Here is a 17,737-nt window from a genome sequence, read left to right as displayed (position 1 = left end):
AAGAACACAATATAAAAGCGCCTTGGATTCCGACTGATGATTTTTTAATCGCGGGCTCCCCTGGCTGAGCGATGAAGCACATCCCTGCTTTAATTTCCAGGAGGCAGAGGGAGGGTTGTGTAACCTCACTCATCACTCATTTCCACAACGTTCCTTCAGAAAGTGCCGCTCTCACGCCGAGGACTGCGCACAGCAAGGCGGGAGGGTGGACGTGCCGCCGCGAATGCAATTAACAGAACACAAACCCCTGGAGCTGCAACTCTTCAATGGTTTCATTGCCATAAAAAAATCTGACCAGAAATAAGGTGCTTCTCCCAAACTTCTTATTCCTAAGGGACAAAACACCAGTCCCGGGGAGATGCGGGGAGAGCCGCTCCGCTCTCCTCTCCCGCGTGTTCTCCAGCACAAGCTCTGTTGGGGTTTGCTGGGTTCCTGAGCTCTGTCTGGGGTCTGCTGGGTTCCTGGGCTCCATTTGGCGGTTCCTGGGCTCCGTTTGGGGGTTGCTGGGTTCCTGGGCTCCGTTTGGGGGTTGCTGGGTTCCTGGGCTCCGTTTGGGGGTTGCTGGGTTCCTGGGCTCCGTTTGGGGGTTGCTGGGTTCCTGGGCTCCGTTTGCAGGTCGGAGCCTCCCTGCCCAGGCTCCTCGCGGCTCAGGGCTCTGCAGCTCCCATGGAACGGCCCTTCTGGAAGCTGCTCTTATTCCCAAGGTGGTTCTGAGGTTTCTGTCCATGGTCTCCCCAGGGGCTGTTGGTGAGGACGGGCCCTGCTCCTGGGAAAAGCTCCTCGCGGAAGCCGAGGCGATGAGAACAGATCTTCCGCGGTTCAGTGACAAAACGAGCACATTTTATCTAAATATTGCTGATGTATTTTTCTGTCAAGCAAACAGCCAATCTCACACATTTTTAAAGCTTTTCACAGTGGGAGAGAAGGAATCCTTTTGCTGCGATTTTTGCCAGAAAACACTGGCGAGGGCTTTTTATTGATTCCCAGTTACTCGTGTGCTCGGGACAGCGTGCGATTGCGCGGCACCAGCAGTACTGATTATTGACTATTGATCCAGCACGGGATGGTTGGTGTTCCCTTGAACTGACCGTGTGTCTGAGCAGGGAATTCCCCCCAGCCAAGTCTTGCTCACTTCAGCCTTCCTGTTGGCCAGGGGATTCTGGAGTGAAACGCGGAGCCAGGCAGCAGCTCAGCAGCTTCGCTCATTTCTGTCCCAGCGCTCTGCCTCTGAACACTAATGAGAGATTTGCAAAGACCTCAAGCTACAGAGCTCTGAATCACACGCCACTGCAATCACCAGCTTCTTAATCATTACAGACACACTCAGCTCTTATCAGTCAGCAAATATTCATAACTGATGAGCGACCCCGGATGAGAACGTCACCGGCAGCGCCGCGGCCGCGCGCAGAGCAGCCGTGCCCCGGCACAGTGGCCATGCCTGGCACAGCAGCCGTGCCCCGGCGCAGCGGCCACCTGCTCCCGGGCAGGCTCCGCGCAGTCCCGGCTGCGGGGACGGAGGCCGGGGAGCTCATCCACCTTCCTGCCACGTGAAAGAACAAAATGTGTAACGTTTCTTAGGCACAGCCTTGCCCAAAGTCCACGATTCTAGGCCTCCCGGGAAAGATTCGTCAGCTTCTCCTTTCCACATGCTGTTGACAGCAAAAGCGTATCACAAATAAACCCCAGCCAAATCCACATCAGCCTAGCGGGGGTTCACGTTCAGAACCTGCCAGTCAAACCCTCTTTTCTAGGGATGCTTTGGAATTTTCCTGGAAAGGAGAGACGGGTGCATCCCCAGAGCTGCTCTCCCTGCGGAGCCTCCGGGCTCAACACACAGTCGCCCCTTTCCCAGCGAGCGCAGACACACGGCGCGAGGAACGGGGCAGGGAGGAGCAGCAAAGCTTCCGGGAACCACGAGGACCCAGCAGTCACTCAAACAATGCCGAAAACCAGCCAACCAACCAGCCGACCAACCCGGAGGCCGACGCGGAGCTCCTTCCCCCCCGGCTGATCGTAGGTAAGAGGAAAGAGAGCACTCACCTCCCTGCTTACTTCTGTCAAGATAGATTGAAACCCTTCGGGCCAGACCTGTGAGAAGACAGGGATTAAGGGCTTGATGCTTAAGCGTAAGTTGGTCAGGCAGAGCAAAAATAAACATTAAAAAAGGATTAGAAATAGCAACTCAAATTAAAGGCACGAACACAAAAGAGAAGCAGGAGCCCCGGGAGCAGCACACGGCTCCACCCAGAGCGCAGGCGCCGGCTGAACTGCGGCGTTCCCGGGAAGCCATCGGCGGTGGCACTCGTGTGTGACAGGAGTGTTCTGGCTGACAGCAGCACAGATTTGACATTTCTTCTCGAACAAGGAGACCATCCTCTGCATGATCTGCTCCCTGTTCTGAAGTGACAGACAGGAATCCAAATGACGGATGGCAGCTGTACAAACCCAGCCAAGCGCAGACCGCGAGGCCTCTGCCCGCAGGTCTGGGCTCCGCGCAGCGAGTGCCGCGGTCCGGGGCTGCTCCGCCCCACGCCGACAGCACCCACAGCGCAAACTGTCCACGGGTGCTCATTTGAACACGGGAAGTCAGCCTCCGACAGACGCGTTCCCAGCTGCTGCGAAGCCCCGGGCAGAAAGAGAGGACGGCAGCACACAGGGTAGCGAGAGGCTCCTTGGGCGACCCTGGAAAATCCTGTCCAAGGAGCTGCAGGTGTTGAGGAGGGAGCTGGCTGAGCCCCGCGGCGCTTTGGGAGCGATGCGCTGCTTCTCCTGGGCTGGTTACACTTCTGTGTTTTCCCCAATTCCAGAACTGTGCTGCTTCCCAGGGCAGAGCCGCTCTGACCAGGGGTTGTGGCTTGTTTGGCACAAAGAAACAACACAAAGCATGGCAGATCCGTTCAGAAGCACGAGTGTGGCCACTGGGTACCAGAGCCAGCCCGAGATCCACGCGGCCCGGCCACGCACACCCAGCGCTCCAACCCGGCTGCGGTGCGGACACGGGCGCCGGTCCCTGTGGACCCTGGCGGCTCACACCGTGCCCCCCACAGCCCCTGGGCCATTAACCGCCGGCGTTTTGCCTTTTCCCATCCCGCTCCATCTCCCATGCTGGGGACTCCCAGTTCCTGCCTTACACTAGAGCCCCTGGTACCAATGGTTCTTTAAACACCCCAATTTTGACTGAAAGACACATCGTGAGTGCAGATCTAAACAAGATCAAAATCAACAGATCTTACACTGGAAAAAAGAGGGGGCCCATATGGTAGTTTGCCAGTGTTTGAATTAAGATTCACACACCCTGAGCCTCAAGTGAGCACGATGAAGGGGCCGAAGCTGCTCCTGCGCGGGCGCAGCCCCGCACGGGTGTTCACTGACCCGCTCTGGCAGCTCGTTTCTCCCCTCGGGCTGCACAACACACACGAGTCCGTCCCGCAGCGTGAGCTGGAGTCCTGTCCTCGCTCTGCTCTGCTCTGCTCGCCCTCCAGGCAGCCCCGAGCGGCTCCTTGTTGACCTCCCGTTACTCTGACAGCCCGGGGATGCTCTTCAAGCTTCCAAAGGACGTAGTCAGGTACCGCACACTCCTCTCTCCTTTGATAAGCAGGAAAACTGCCTAGAAAAGTCAGTATTCTGGTTGCTGTCCAGGAGACTACTAAATTCAGAGTTTAGTGTGACATGGCGGAAACGGGTGGGAGAGGAGAGGAGGAAATCAATAGCAGGATCCAGCAAACTCCAGCGAAACTCCTGAGCTCTGCAGCTTCACGATGCATCTTCAGTTTAACGAGCCAGTGCTGGCCCACAACTCCAGTCCTGGCAGCAAGAGAGACCGTTCTCGAGCGCCTCATCTCCAGGGGGACCTGATCCACATAGCTCTTTTGAAGTGACTACATTTATTTCTCTCTCCACAAAGGAATGTGTCCTTCTCTTTTTCTGAAGCTAATCCTATTGCTCCAAGGGTGGAAGGCAAAGAAAACAGGACTCAGACTTCCTAAGGGCATAAGGGAAAGGGCAAAAAACCATAATATTAAAGAGAACAGACTGAAAAGTTTCAGCACTCGTGTTTTGGCAAGTGTAACCATTCAGCTGTTTCAGCTCTTGCCTCAGCTCTTGGCCTGTTCTGCAATGTCAAACGCCGACGCCAGCGATCTCCGCTGCACAGGGGCCTGTGCAGAGCCAGGCACGGCCAGCAGACGCGGTGCCGGGGAAGGTGCCCGTGGAACGCGCGGCAGGACGACGGAAGGAGCCCGGGCGCTGCCAGCGTCCTCCAGGCCACGCTGGCGACGCAGCCACGGCCGCTGGCCACTTGTCCGTCACCAGCACCAAGGAAGCCGGATCCCAAATCCAGGGACAGTGAACACCAACCAGCACCCTCCAGGAAAGCTGGTGTTGACGAGAAAGAAATGCAGACCAAGCGAATAAGGCTGCGAAGGGCACCTTGAGAGGACGCCTGGGCACCTTCCACCTCAGGAGCCCCAGGCCTTTCACCACGGCGCGTGTTCCCGCTGCTCTCCTCCTGCTTTTACTGGCAGCTCTGCAAAGGGCTGGTCTTGACCACGGCAATTTTCACAGTATGCTGCAAACTTCCAGCAGCTTATAATCAGTTTTGTGGCCATGGCGCAGCGAGGCACCGAGCCTGAAGCCACCTCAAACACGGGTCCTTTTCCTAAAACACCAGAGATGAACCAGGAGGCGTTGAGGGAAACATAACAGATGTGAGCTCAACAAGGCAGCACTGGTGAAATCCAATGAATAGCTAAAAGAGCTGTGTCAGGCTCCTGTGATGAACCGCCCGGCTCCGAAATGAGAACTGTCAGATCTTAAGGTCACGGTGAATGATGACGGTCGTCTCATCTGACCTGCGCCGCGAGCGCCGGGAGCCTCGCCCAGCAGCTCCCGCAATGCCACCAGTGCTGATTGAACCGCCGCACCACAGACGATCCTGCAGCCTTGATTAAAAATACTCAAGTGACAGAGAACCTCCATTACACCATGAGGACATTACCGGGCCTTGGAAGGATGAAATGTTCACCTCCTCTAATGTCCTTAACCAGGCTCCAGGGTCACTCAGGCCGCTCTCCGGTTCCGCGCTGTGTGGCTGGATGCCAGCGCTCCTTTCCACAGCTCTCTCTATCCAGCTTTTCTAATACCCCAGGCAGGTCAGTCTCTAACTGTGCTCTCCTTCTGCACGCGGCAGATTTAGATCGCGTATTCTCTTGCCACCTCCTGACCCACAATAAACAGCGAAGAATAATTGCCCATATTGGAGCTGAGTCTACAGAGGTCCCAGGAGCACCGTGCAGAGCCCGAGCAGCCCCTCCGAAGGGAAGAGGCAACGCAGAGCCCTGGCCCGGCGAAGGGAAGGAGGGTCAGCAGGGCCGGGCAGCGCCCGGGGCCACCCGTGTTCCGCAGCTCTCTCCCGGAACATGGGCGAGAGGAGCGATGGGTGGGGAGCCTGCAATGACAAGGACTCTGTGCCCTCCGTCCCCAGCAAGAGCCGGCTCTGGGCGCTCTGCAGCGTGCGAGGCTGCTCTTGGGCTTTTGTTGCTTTGTTTGGTGAGAACTGGAAAAGGAATTCCTCACCAAGGCCATTCCAGAAGGAACTGTGGAACAAGGGTTTTACTGATGGCCGAGGTTGAGAAACCCATTTTACTCTCCCCATCACGAGTTATTTTCACAAGCGCCCACCCTGCAGCGCGGCGCAGCGGGGACCCACCTCGCGTGGTCGGCAGCATGTCCGACAGCCCCTGCCACGCCGTCACCATCTCCGGGTTCTTCTCCAGGTCTGCAAAGTTCTTCCACACTCGGATGGCACCATCGTCTTGGGGAGCACAGAAAGAGAGAACACAACGCAACGTCACTGCTGCTGGACTTGTGCACAACCGAGGGGAAGAGAAGCAGAACTGCACTCATACAAACTCCAAAACTGAGAGTGTCACCTGAACTTAAGCTTTTTTATTAGAGTTGTTTTTCCTCTCTAATCTTACCTCCATAAAAACTAAAGCATTGTTCTACTGGGAACTGTTTGCAAGAGCTTTTCTCCTTCCCTTGAATAACACCTGACATTAGATGTCGCTCCACTTCTTCTACCCATTCATTTTCCCTGGGATTCGTCTCTGTCCTCCTTGCTGTTGGTGCCAAGAGCCACAAAAGTACCCTACTAAATACAAAATACAACCCCGCAGAAGCAGCTGAATCAAAGCCCAGCCTATCAGCAGCAAATCTTTCAAGAACATCCTGTATTTTTTCAATTTGTTCCCCATCTGTGGAACTTTTGTGCTAAGAATCAATACACTGAAAGGAAAATGTCCTGAAGGCCCTCTCAGCTCCTCTCCCACCTCTCTTAATTATACCCAACCTGTACATTTCAGCACCAAGTTTGAAAAGCTGTTGAAAACACTTGGACTGACAGGTTTAGAATGGTTCCTTGGGAGAGAAGCAGATCTTGCTCACAGCTTTACAAACCGATGAATGGGAAAGAGCTCTTCATGCTACATGATGCAACAGGGCGTTCTAGAGAACTGCTGCCCTGGGCGAGACACGCGGGCTGCAGAGAAACTCAGCTGTGCGAGGAGCTGGGGGCTCAGGTGAGCCCTGCCCGCTCCAGACTTCCCGGAGAAGTGACAGAACCTGCTCTCTTCTCCTTTGTTTGCAGCACAATTGCCCTTTCAGCTCTGGACAGGTATTGTACGGAGGAGGTTACCACGAACTTGCAACGACAGATAAAAATTCAGAACGATGTAACAGAGCTGTGATTGGAAATAGTTTCATGAGTGTTTGATTTGTCAGTCATTTGAAAACCTTTGCAGCACTTACTTAAGCAGTTAAGCTATTTTGGCACTGCCAGAAACAAGTCTCAGCTTTGACGTGGCGATGTTTTGAGAAAAAACTTCTTCTCGGTGAGGGTGACAGAGCACTGGAACAGGCTGCCCAGGGGGGTTGTGGAGTCTCCTTCTCTGGAGACATTCAAAACCCGCCTGGACATGTTCCTGTGCGACCTCACCTGGGCGTTCCTGCTCCAGCAGGGGGATTGGACTGGCTGATCTTTTGAGGTCCCTTCCAATCCCAAACATACTGTGATACTGTGATGTCCCCAGGCTGGGCGCAGGGCAGGGACAGCGCGGGCGGCGCCGGAGCCCAGCGCCGCTGCATGGGCTGCAATCCTGTCAGAGCCCTCGCGGGGGAACATCCGCTCCGTACCTGTGGCGGTGAGCAGCAGGGAGCAGTCCTGCCCGTTCAGGTACTCCATCGCCGTGATCCTGGTGTACCGAGGGTTCCCATTGTGGAAATAGTCCAGCTTTTCCCCTTTCTCCCAGTCCCAAAAACTGCGGGAGGAAAAAATACCATGTTAGTCCCTGGTTCTCTGCGCAAGCTATGAAAGAGACCTACACATCACAGCGAAAGGAAAAATTATATACACTGGATACCAATTCAATTTGTTTTTCTCCTTTGGTACTCGGCATCATTTTATTAATAATGTACGTCAACCTTGTGCAGAAGAAATAGGATAAAAGCCCAACCGTAAGTCGCTGTTAGAAATGTCAGGATGCACTTGCAGCCCTTGGATCCAGCACCTCCCGCAGGAAAGGCCGCGGTGCAGCGCTCAGGGCTGCGGCCCCGGGCTCGGGGGCTCTGCCCCACCCCTGACACGGGGCAGGACGGAGGGCGGCGGAGGGAGCGGGAAAGGAGCGATGTACTGCAGCGCTGCCCTGCGACGCTGCTCGTGCTCCGAGGGTCACTCTGAACCTCCCCGCACGTGCTGCGCGTCGGGGACCACGCAGACCCTCACCAGATGCTGTCCTTGTCGGCCACGGCTATGCAGGGCGTGAACGGGTGGAACTTCACCACGGAGGGGACGCCCGGGTTCCTGTTGAGGAAGATCTGATCATCCAGCCGGGAAATACCTGCGGGTGTTGGACAGGTGAGCGTCCTGCCCGGGCGCGGGGCCGCGCGGCTGCGGGGCGCGGGGGCCGCTCACCCTTCTGGATGATCTTCTGCGCCTGCTTCCTGACGCGGGCGTTGCGCAGGAACCGCCACTCTCTCTCCTTGCGGATCTGGCTCTCCAGGTCGTGCTCTTCTGGGATCTGTCAGGTATCAACATATGCACAACATGAAACAACAGTAACCGTCAAAAATCCAGAATTACCCTTGCGACACACACACAGACACACACACATCAGGATGAGCTATAAATTCTTTAGTAAATGGAGGAGCTCATGGGACCTTATGTTATTAAATACTTGAGCATCTTTCTGACCTAAATCTTCCCCATCATCTGTAATCTCTGCCTCTTTCCTTTTGCTGCCCCGTATTTTGTTTTAGTCACCGGCATTTCTCTGAAGGGATGGACACGGGGTTTCTGCAGAGCTGTGCACGTCCAGCTCCCCCGTCGCTGTTCTCACGGGCCGGGTGAGGAACCCCCCTGCTGCAGCCCCTCACCGCAGCTCCTGGCCCCCAGCGACACGGGTCCGACTCTGTGCAATACAGATTACTCTGCTTAGCACTTTTCAGCTGAAAAGCTTCACGTAGTAATCCCAAGATTAAAGAGAGAACACAGACACAAAGCTCAGAACACACTGAAATCTTTCTTTTGTTGCTAATAGATGACCGCAGGCCAAAAAAGGCATTACTTGATTTTCAGGTCCCTGAGATGCTCGAGTTACCAACACCACATTTCCCAGTAACAGCGGCCGTTTCAGTTTCCTGTCCCAGAACTGGCTGCCAGAAAACGATGCTCCCGTGTCACGGTGGTTTGGTTACCAACCTCACCCGAAACCGGAGGGAGGCCCTGGAGCAGACACGGCCGCTCCGATCTGCTTTATTGTATTTATTCCCAGCCCACAGCCGCAGGTTCCGGCATCGGACCCCGGCTGGGCACCCGGCGGGTCGGGGTCGCTCCAGCTCCTGCCGACGGAGTCACCAGCGTGCGGGGCAGAGGAACGAACTCACAGCTCTCACCCCAAACCACTCCAAGACTTACATATCACGTGTCTTCTATTTAACGCTTAACAAATTATCTGAGACTAGTAACGCCGCTCTAGAAACGCCCCTGGGATCAATGGAGGGGCTGCGCTCCAGGACACTCGCTGGCTGCTCCAGCGAGGAAACGATGGCTCTTCCAAAATGAAAGATACAAGACAAAGTCCTTTTGCTCCCTCCCCATTCCCTACAAACACTTTTCCCCTGAGGAAGAAAGTACTTGATTCACATACTGTCTCCAAAACGCACCGTACCTGGGAAAACAACGATTACTGAGCTGAATTTCTGGTCCTTTAAAATAAATAATAAAAATAAGAAAGCCAACCCTCCACCTTTCCTCCGGGCAAAAAAAGCAGCACTACGATTTCAATTTCCCAAGAATACAACATCTATTAGAAAGGCAATGACAAATGACCAGTAACGTAAAGCAATAAACAAACCTAAGATAAAATACATCAAAGGAGGTTTGAGAGCGGAGAGACGACACCTACACCTTAAGGATAATGCACCTTCTCTGGGAATAAATTAAAGACAGACCTAAAGGGCCAAGGGCAGAGAAGGGACTGGACGGGCACCCGGTGCGAGGGGCTGCAGCACGGAATGCTCTGACCAGAGGGAGACCGGGGCTGCTGTGTCCTGCGTGTCCTGCGTGTCCTGCGTGTCCTGCATGTCCTGTGAGTGCTGTGTGTCCTGTGTGCCACCCGCAACAGGAGGGCAGGCGGCAACAGGGGCAGAGCAAGAAACCAAGAGTGAGGGATGGGCAGTGCCGGCTCCAGAAACCAAGAGTGAGGGATGGGCAGTGCCGGCTCCAGAAACCAGGACAGAACTATGGGCAGCACCAGCTCCAGCTTCCCGTGTGCTCTGGGGCAGCCTCTGCTTCCACAGTCATGCGTTCATCACCTTCATCTTCCTCCTTGCCCTCTGCCGATGTGAACAAAAGGCAGCCCCGGGTGCTGGCCGGAGGACGGCCGTGCTGAAGGGTGACATCCGTGTATCGTCTCCTGATGCAAATCCAGCTCCCTGCAGCAGAACACTAAGGGCATATGTTGAAGTCTTGGCTCTGGTACAGTTGACTCAAGCAACCGCGCTCCCGGTGCCAAGGGCTCTGCAGACGGGGATGTCATCGCCGTGGAATCCAGGAGGGAAGCTCCTGCGAAGATGCTTCCGCCAGGATCTGCGTGTGTCCGATCGCTTCCCGGGGCCAGCTGGGATCACAGCTGAAAACGCCCAAAATATCCTCGCTGAGCACCAGGTACCTTCTCGAGGGCCCCACTGCGGGTCCAGGCGCTGGGCTCACCATCCCCGGGTTATCGTTAGGCTGACTGAAGCTGGTTGGGATTTGGTGAACAGGGAGGTTAAAAAGAGAAAGTAATGGGGCCTGAGCCCGTAGAGAAAGAAACCTGCACGATTCTGCAATACTGTGGGAGGGCCACGGAGCTTTGAGAGAAGAAAAACGGCAAGAATAATGCAGAACAACCCCTGTGGGTCCTTCCAAAGTGTTAGCAGAGAGTAAACATCGATTCCCTTAATGAAATAAACTCCGTTGAGCTCAACTTACCCTTAAAAAGTGTTGCAAATAACTGTAACCTAGCAGAGATGCTCTGCACTAGTTAGGTATGACACAGGCAATCAGTGTACTTTGTCTAAACAGGCCGGGTTTTGACAAGAAAGCAGAGCGCTGCAGTCGCAGAGCCCAGTGTCCCCTGGTGACGGCCAGCGCAGCCATCGCGGGGCGTCGCGGCCCCACCGGCACTGCCGGCTGCGCCGAGCGGCGCTGAACCAAAGGCAGCGGCTCACCAGGAAGGGCTTTCCGCTGTAACTCTCACCGTCCAGGCCGCTGCGCAGCCCCGGCGCGTCCCGCCAGCCCCGGCAGCGCCCGCGCTGCTCCCGGGCAGAGCCTGCGCTGCTCCCCGGCACAGCCCGCGCTGCTCCCGGGCAGAGCCCGCGCTGCTCCCGGGCAGCGGGGACGGGTTCCAGCACCCAGCGCAGCTCCCGCTGCAGCCGTTGGCCACCAGAGCTCGCAGGAAGAGGAAAGGACGTTTGGGAGCTCAGAGCTGGGGCAGGTATCTGTTTTTCCTGGCAGAGTGAGAATTCACAACGCGGTGGTTTTTTCCTCTGTTCATTTGATTAGATAATCAATAAATCACATTTGGTATGATGGCTTGAAACTGAGCCAGTGATTTACGCTGGAAATTAATCCCTCAATCTTCCCAGTGAAAGCATTCTCAGAGCATGGTCTGTGAAGCAAAGCTAAATTCATAAATTAAATATGACTAAGATGCACTCACAGTCATTTTATGTTTATTCATTACAGGAACAGTTGTCTTGTCTTTCCCTGTTTATGATGGTGGGCAGCATCTCCAAATGAAGTATTGGAATTAAACATCAATGTCATCTTTTCCCCCTGTTCTCAGCAGACTCTACTCCGTGCCGGCTCCGCGAGGCTGCAGCTCCCCAGGCAGGGCCGCCTGCTCCTCGCTGTGCGGAGCAGCGGCTCCAGGATCCTGCAGCGGCTCAGCCAGCACGCGGGTCCTGCACGGCCAGTCCTGCCCGGTTACACAACAGCGACCGAGCGACGGCAGAGCCCGGCCGGCACACGCACCTCCGCGCTCACCACCCACACGCAGATTCCTGCCGGCGCAGCACGGCGTGCACGGTTTTCTGCAGAAACCCTCTACGTGGCCTTTTCAAGCTGCTGTACAGACATAATGGGGAAATCAATTCTCTTCCTCGTTTTAGTACAAAACACAGTTTTGCTTTGCTCAATTTTTACCTGAAACGCTGCTGTTGAGGACAGTCTGTGCTCAGGAAACTTGAGCCCAGCCAGTGAGTATTTCCAAACAAGAACACTCAGGACACTACGAAAAGCACCACGGGTGTCACAGGTGGTCACACGCCGCCAGCAGCTGTGCCTGGGGGCGCTGCGGACGGGTCCTGCACACGCGGTGTCTGTGGGGCTGCACACACGGTGTCTGTGGGGCTGCAGATGGTTCCTGCACACGCGGGGTCCGTGGGGCTGCACACGCGGGGTCCGTGGGGGCTGCACACGCGGTGTCCGTGGGGGCTGCACACGCGGTGTCCGTGGGGCTGCACACGCGGTGTCCGTGGGGCTGCACACGCGGGGTCTGTGGGGCTGCACACGCGGTGTCCGTGGGGCTGCACACGCGGGGTCTGTGGGGCTGCACACGCGGTGTCCGTGGGGCTGCACACGCGGGGTCTGTGGGGCTGCACACGCGGTGTCCGTGGGGCTGCACACGCGGGGTCTGTGGGGCTGCACACGCGGTGTCCGTGGGGCTGCAGCAGCTCCATCCTCACCATGAGATGCCCCCACCCTGGGGCTCACGGCGGTGCAGGGGAGCCCCAGTTTCCATGACTCCCCCTCCCTGGTCTCTATGGATTAGTACGGGAATGCTCCACATTTTTTCTTTCCTCCCCTTCAGTCATTTTCTCTGGTTTATGCACATGAAGTACCGAACACCCCCTCCAGATCTCCCCATCCACCCCCGGAACTGCCTTCGCCCGGCTGTCTACTGTGATTTATTTTATTAATAAAGACACCCCTCTTCCCCGGAGCAGCTTTCCTTAGAAAGCAGACAAATGTTTTTAATAAGAACTAAGAGAGGGAACAGCACCCTGCTCCTCCTGTTGTACTCGCTTCTGCACTTGAATCAAGACACCAAAACTCATCTTGGTGCGAGAAAAGCCTGGTTTAAAGCTTGAGCAAGCAACCAAGCCCCACAGGCCCAATGCCCATCCTAATGAGTTATTCTGCTAATGACACGGAGGAAAGTGAATGTCACCGCAGCTGAGGAGGTGTCAGCAATGGCTTCACCTCTGGATTCTCTGTGGGAACCAAAGCTGCACAGAACGGGCCATGGAACAGTTTCTGTGATGTCCTTAAACGTGGGGACAACTACCTCACCTCACCACCCAACAGTTCAACGGGCGTTAGGACCGGAAGGAGAGGTGACGGACGGTTCAGCGGCAACTTTTGGACGAGACAGCAGATAAAACGCACAATTTCTTCACTGGTCGGGCAATGGCATTAATACAGACTGCGTTATTATTCACAGAAATCGCAACACTGCCAAGAAATGAAGCTGAAAGTTCTGTTACGGTTTGGCTGCCTGACTCCCAAGGTGCCTTTTCGTGTTTGCTTATAATAAGGTGAGATTTACTGCTTGTTTTTATTTCATACTCAAAACTGAAACCTGATCTTTGGCTAAAAGATTCTGGGAACTGAAGAGTTTCTGCTTCCAGCCACTGCGAATCTGCCCATCTCCGGAGAGCTCTGCCTTGGTTTTTCCTAGAACAAGGCTCTAGTCTGGCTCTCGCTTCACATCAAGCCAACGGAGTTACCAGAACACACTCACTGCTAAAGCCATCCCAGTGGAGATCCACCATTACCACCCTCCTTCTTCGCCATAATAGAACTCCTGCTTCCTAAACTTTAAAAACCAACGACGATGCCTTCAAAGGTTCCCCAGGCGCCCGTGCGGGCGTTCAGTCACTGCCGCCTGTTCCCGTTCCAGTTAAAGGTGCCTACACGGGGTGCCCGAACACGCAGCGCGGCCCACGCTGGAGCACAGAGCCAAGCGGGCTCCATCCTCGCTCCCAGCCTGGTGCCATTTACAGACAAGCACAACATTTACAACGAAACAACCCTGCAATGCAACCTGCAAACGTGCAAAACTGGCGGGTCCAGATCAACTCCAGACCTCTCCTCATTTTCACAGTGTTTCTCGATCACGCCCCATGGGTGCAGGGCTGTTGCTCTGGGCTCTTTCCCTAGTGACACTCCACTGTCACCAACTCTCCTGCTCTGCCTGTTTTTCCTCCTCCTGACTTCACAAGCGCAGCGGTTGTGCAGCTCCCCAGAGCAGCATGATGGAAACAACTCCATTCGTTTCCCTTCCCCGACTGAAGGAAAAAGAGCAGGGCAAGGCAGGGGCTGCGCTCGGGCACCGGCGCGTGTCAGGAGCTGCAGCACCCGACTGGAGAGCACGCAGAGACACCCACGTGTTACCTTCATGACCGGCTGAGCAAAATACTTGGCGCTCCATTCACAGAACCCCGTCTGCACTGTGGCCGAAATGAAACTCTTGTGTCCAACGGCATCGTCGGCGTCGTCCGCGGTCTGTCCAGAAAGAGAAGAGGATGTTAACTCACGTCCCCTCCCATTCACACGGACAAGGTGCAAACACAGAAATACCAGATTGCCTTCAGCACATCCCCGGGCACAGAAAAGCTCAATCACAGTGCCCGGGATGTGAAACCTTTACATCCAGCTTTAAGATCACTGTCCTTGCATCGACTCATTTGAAATGCGCAGATTGCCCCACGGGCACAGCGCAGACACCACCGCGCGGTGCCTGAGTCAGGGCTGAAGCGTCAGTCCCGGGATGAGTCTCCTCATGGTCTCCCGGGCTCCTGGCAGGAGAAACGGCGGAGCAGCGCAGATGACTGAGCACAAGGCGTGGCCGGACGCAGCTCCGCACCAGGGGCAGCGTGGATGGGGCATCTGTGACGAGGCTCAGGACGTCCAGAAAGAAAACGGGCAGACTGCTCCATTCAACCAGTTTGCTCTGCTTTTTCAGAAACGTGACCCAGGCCGGTGCTGCCGTCCCCACGAGAAGTGCGGGTGTTCCCGCTACGGCTTCAACACTTTGGCTGTTGTGGTTTGGTTATTTTCTTTGTAACCCGCTGTGACTCATCTGCAGTGACATGCAGGAGCCCCCGTGCGTGTCAGCCCTGCCCCGCTGCTCCCCCGGCCCCACACTGGCCCCTCACGCTTCTGCAAATGGAAAACGCCCGGTATCTGGTGACTGGCTTCAGAATGCTAAAATGTACGCAAATCTTTTGTTGGCTTCACGCTGGAAAGAGGAGTCACTGCTGCTCCTCCAGGGTCCTCCAGCCCTTAACTGATGAACGTGCTGCCAGCAGCGAGACCCACAACGAGCTCCGGTCTCCCCGGGAACAGCCCGGGCTCGCGTCCCCGTGTGCGCAGCGCAGAGGGGACGGCGGGAGCGGGTACGGGCTGCCGGAACGGTGAATATTCTGGCGCAGAGGCACCTACCAGCCTCTCGAGCAAAATGCCGGTTTGTAGGTTAAAAGAAGAGGAATCTGCCCCTTTTCCCCCTCGGTCCCTGCTCTGCTGAGGGTGGAGAAAAAGCACCTGAGGGTCACGGATCTGACTCCGCGTTATCACTCAGGCAGACAAATGTTTATGAAAGGATGAACAACCAACTCTGATTAAACACTTCTTAGTAGCAGAAGTGAAAAATGCCCCATCCAAAGCTATAAAACAACATTTATCCTGAAGAAAAAAATTAATCAATTTTTAATTTTACCAGCTAGAGGAAGCCAATGTGGAGTTAACAGCAGCCAGAAGCAAACCAGAGAGAACGCAGAAATAAACCGCACAGAACAGAATGTGTAGCAAACCCCAGTCAGATCCGAAGGGCAAGTCTCGTTACCTGTTCTGGCCCTTTGTCAAACATCTTCCTGGTCCTGGGGAACTGGTGGGAGTGGGGGGTGTACTGGACGGCCGCGCCGCCCGCGTTGGCCGCCCGCGCCGCCACGTCCCGGCCCACCGCCTGCTTGCTCACGTCGTTCGTCAGGCTGGAGCTGCTCGTACTGGTGGTTGGAGGGGACCCTCTGGAGATCGGAAAAGAGGGGAAGGATTTAGGTGTCGCTGGAGATGAGGCTCTCGCACGTGAATTTCTTATAACATTTACATTTCACTGCTGTGCTTCCTCTGCTAAAACAAACGAATACAATCGCCCATCCCTCCAAAAGATGCACAAAGCCCCAAGAGAGTGACCCCTGACTGCGCCAACTCCAGATCCAGGATAAGAAAACTCACATTTTGAGAACCCGCATGTCCAAGAGACCCACGGCCACAGGTGACGGTGTCCGACCTGCGGCACACGGACCAGCCACGGCGTTTCAACGGGGACGGCAAGTCCCGCCAGCCCACACAAAAGCATTTTCATTTACATCTATACTGAGGTTTATCTAATTGCACAGTTACATTATACTATCGGAAAACATTAAAACAGCATCACTGTGCAGTTCCGGGCCCTCCGCTCCAGCTCTGACCCTTTACTGGTGCACACTGATGACGGGACCGCTGGATCCGTGTGGTGTTTGCTCTTGGAGAGCAGGTTTTGGGAAATGATCCAATTTTCAACTCCTAGCTTCGCCCACACCGTTATCTCAACTTCCCTGCAGTTCAGGCATCGCTCGTGGGTCACCAGGTAACCCTGGCTTCTGGCTTCTAGCAGCTGAACCGCAGACCAGACTTGACCCGGCAATCTGCACAGCACACAGAGCATCCGTACAGCAGCAACACGGAGCTCTGCCTTTCAACTCATCTTTAGATAATTAGTGTGGCTTGTGACTCTTTGTCCTCAGAAGAATCACAGGAACAATCTCCAGACCTTTCCCCAGAGCTTTTGCTTCCGAACGCCCCACCAGAGCTACACCGCGGAGCTACCGAGACGGCGGCGCGTTCAGCCGCCGGTGCAGGCGCCGGGGAGCGGGAGCCCCAGCGCCAGGCAGAGGGGCCGGCAGCGCCGGAGCTCACCCGACTTGGTGGATGTGCATGCCCTTGTTGGTGGGGCTGGCGGGGGCCGACTGGGTCAGCGAGGACGTGTCGAGGATGCGCTGGGGACGAGCGTTCACCGTGGCCTGGAGAGAAAACACAGCGGAGTCCTGAACAGCGAAGAGCGCGACGCACCAGCCGCCGCTGGTTATTATCTAATACAAACCCACACCTGGGGTTAAATGAGCTTAAGCGCTCTGTTAGTGTGTGTGGGTGTTTAAAAATGTGTATGAAAAAAAGCCCCTGTGTAGCTCCCAACACAAAAGATGATTTTGCTACTTTTTCAGTCAGCAAACACTCACCGGAAAGTGCCCTTTGGGTACTCAGAGGCTCTGGCTGCCCGGAGCCTTTGCCCTGTGTGTTCTGAGCGCAGTGAGCACGGTGCCGTGGGGCAGAGCTCTGCTGGGCTCCGTGGGGCAGGGCTCTGCTGGGCCCCGTGGGGCAGGGCTCTGCTGGGCTCCGTGGGGCAGGGCTCTGCTGGGCCCCGTGGGGCAGGGCTCTGCTGGGCCCCGTGGGGCAGGGTTCTGCTGGACCCCGTGGGGCAGGGTTCTGCTGGGCCCCGTGGGGCAGGGCTCTGCTGGGCTCCGTGGGGCAGGGCTCTGCTGGGCCCCGTGGGGCAGGGTTCTGCTGGGGCCCCGTGGGGCAGGGTTTGCTGCTCTGCCCCTCAAGTCGCCTCTTTTCAGGAGGGGAGACGGTAACTCATAATTTTGCAAATTGACTCCAGGTTAAAAAGCCAAGAGCACAGTGTCGGAATTACTTGCTCGTGCAGGGAAAAGCCTGTACTGAGGAGTGATGTGGGGAACAACTCCTGGGATAATCCGGCCTCAACCTGCCATTAAAAACGGCTGGACGAAGCAACCTGGCAGGAAGCAAACCTTCCTTAATGAAAAGCGCTTTCAAAAAGTCTTAAAAGGCCAACATTGCTTACCGGCAAAAAGCATGTTTTGGACTTTTAATGAGATGAGGCTGGGAATGAGAGCTGCACCATTCCGATCTGCACCATAAATACAAATTACAACCCAGCTGCAATCTGCGCCAGACCAGCAACGTCTCACCAGCCCACGGAATAAAACAAACCGGCGTATTTCCCATGCAGGAAGCCTGCACGTCTGTGCAACCTACTCACCGGCTGCTCGCAAAGACATCACCCTATTTACAGAC

General features: G+C 55.6%; 1 protein-coding gene across 3 annotated transcripts in view; it reads right to left on the bottom strand.

Moving 5' to 3' along the window:
* Positions 1–17,737, bottom strand: part of RPTOR (regulatory associated protein of MTOR complex 1) — a 91,806-nt gene that overhangs the window by 12,173 nt on the left and 61,896 nt on the right. For 2 of the 3 annotated variants that reach the window (XM_082066828.1, XM_082066830.1), the window contains 8 exons: positions 16,559–16,662; positions 15,447–15,627; positions 13,997–14,107; positions 7,970–8,075; positions 7,781–7,895; positions 7,192–7,316; positions 5,708–5,812; positions 2,041–2,088 (listed from right to left, as the gene is read on the bottom strand). In XM_082066828.1, coding sequence (XP_081922954.1) covers positions 2,041–2,088; positions 5,708–5,812; positions 7,192–7,316; positions 7,781–7,895; positions 7,970–8,075; positions 13,997–14,107; positions 15,447–15,627; positions 16,559–16,662 — 895 coding nt within the window. The remainder of the gene's footprint in view (positions 1–2,040; positions 2,089–5,707; positions 5,813–7,191; positions 7,317–7,780; positions 7,896–7,969; positions 8,076–13,996; positions 14,108–15,446; positions 15,628–16,558; positions 16,663–17,737) is intronic. The other variant, XM_082066829.1, reaches the window with a different exon arrangement.

This window comes from Streptopelia decaocto (assembly GCF_964273445.1).
Source record: "Streptopelia decaocto genome assembly, chromosome: 16".
Classification (NCBI taxonomy): domain Eukaryota; kingdom Metazoa; phylum Chordata; class Aves; order Columbiformes; family Columbidae; genus Streptopelia; species Streptopelia decaocto.
This window is presented reverse-complemented; position numbering and strand designations above follow the sequence as displayed.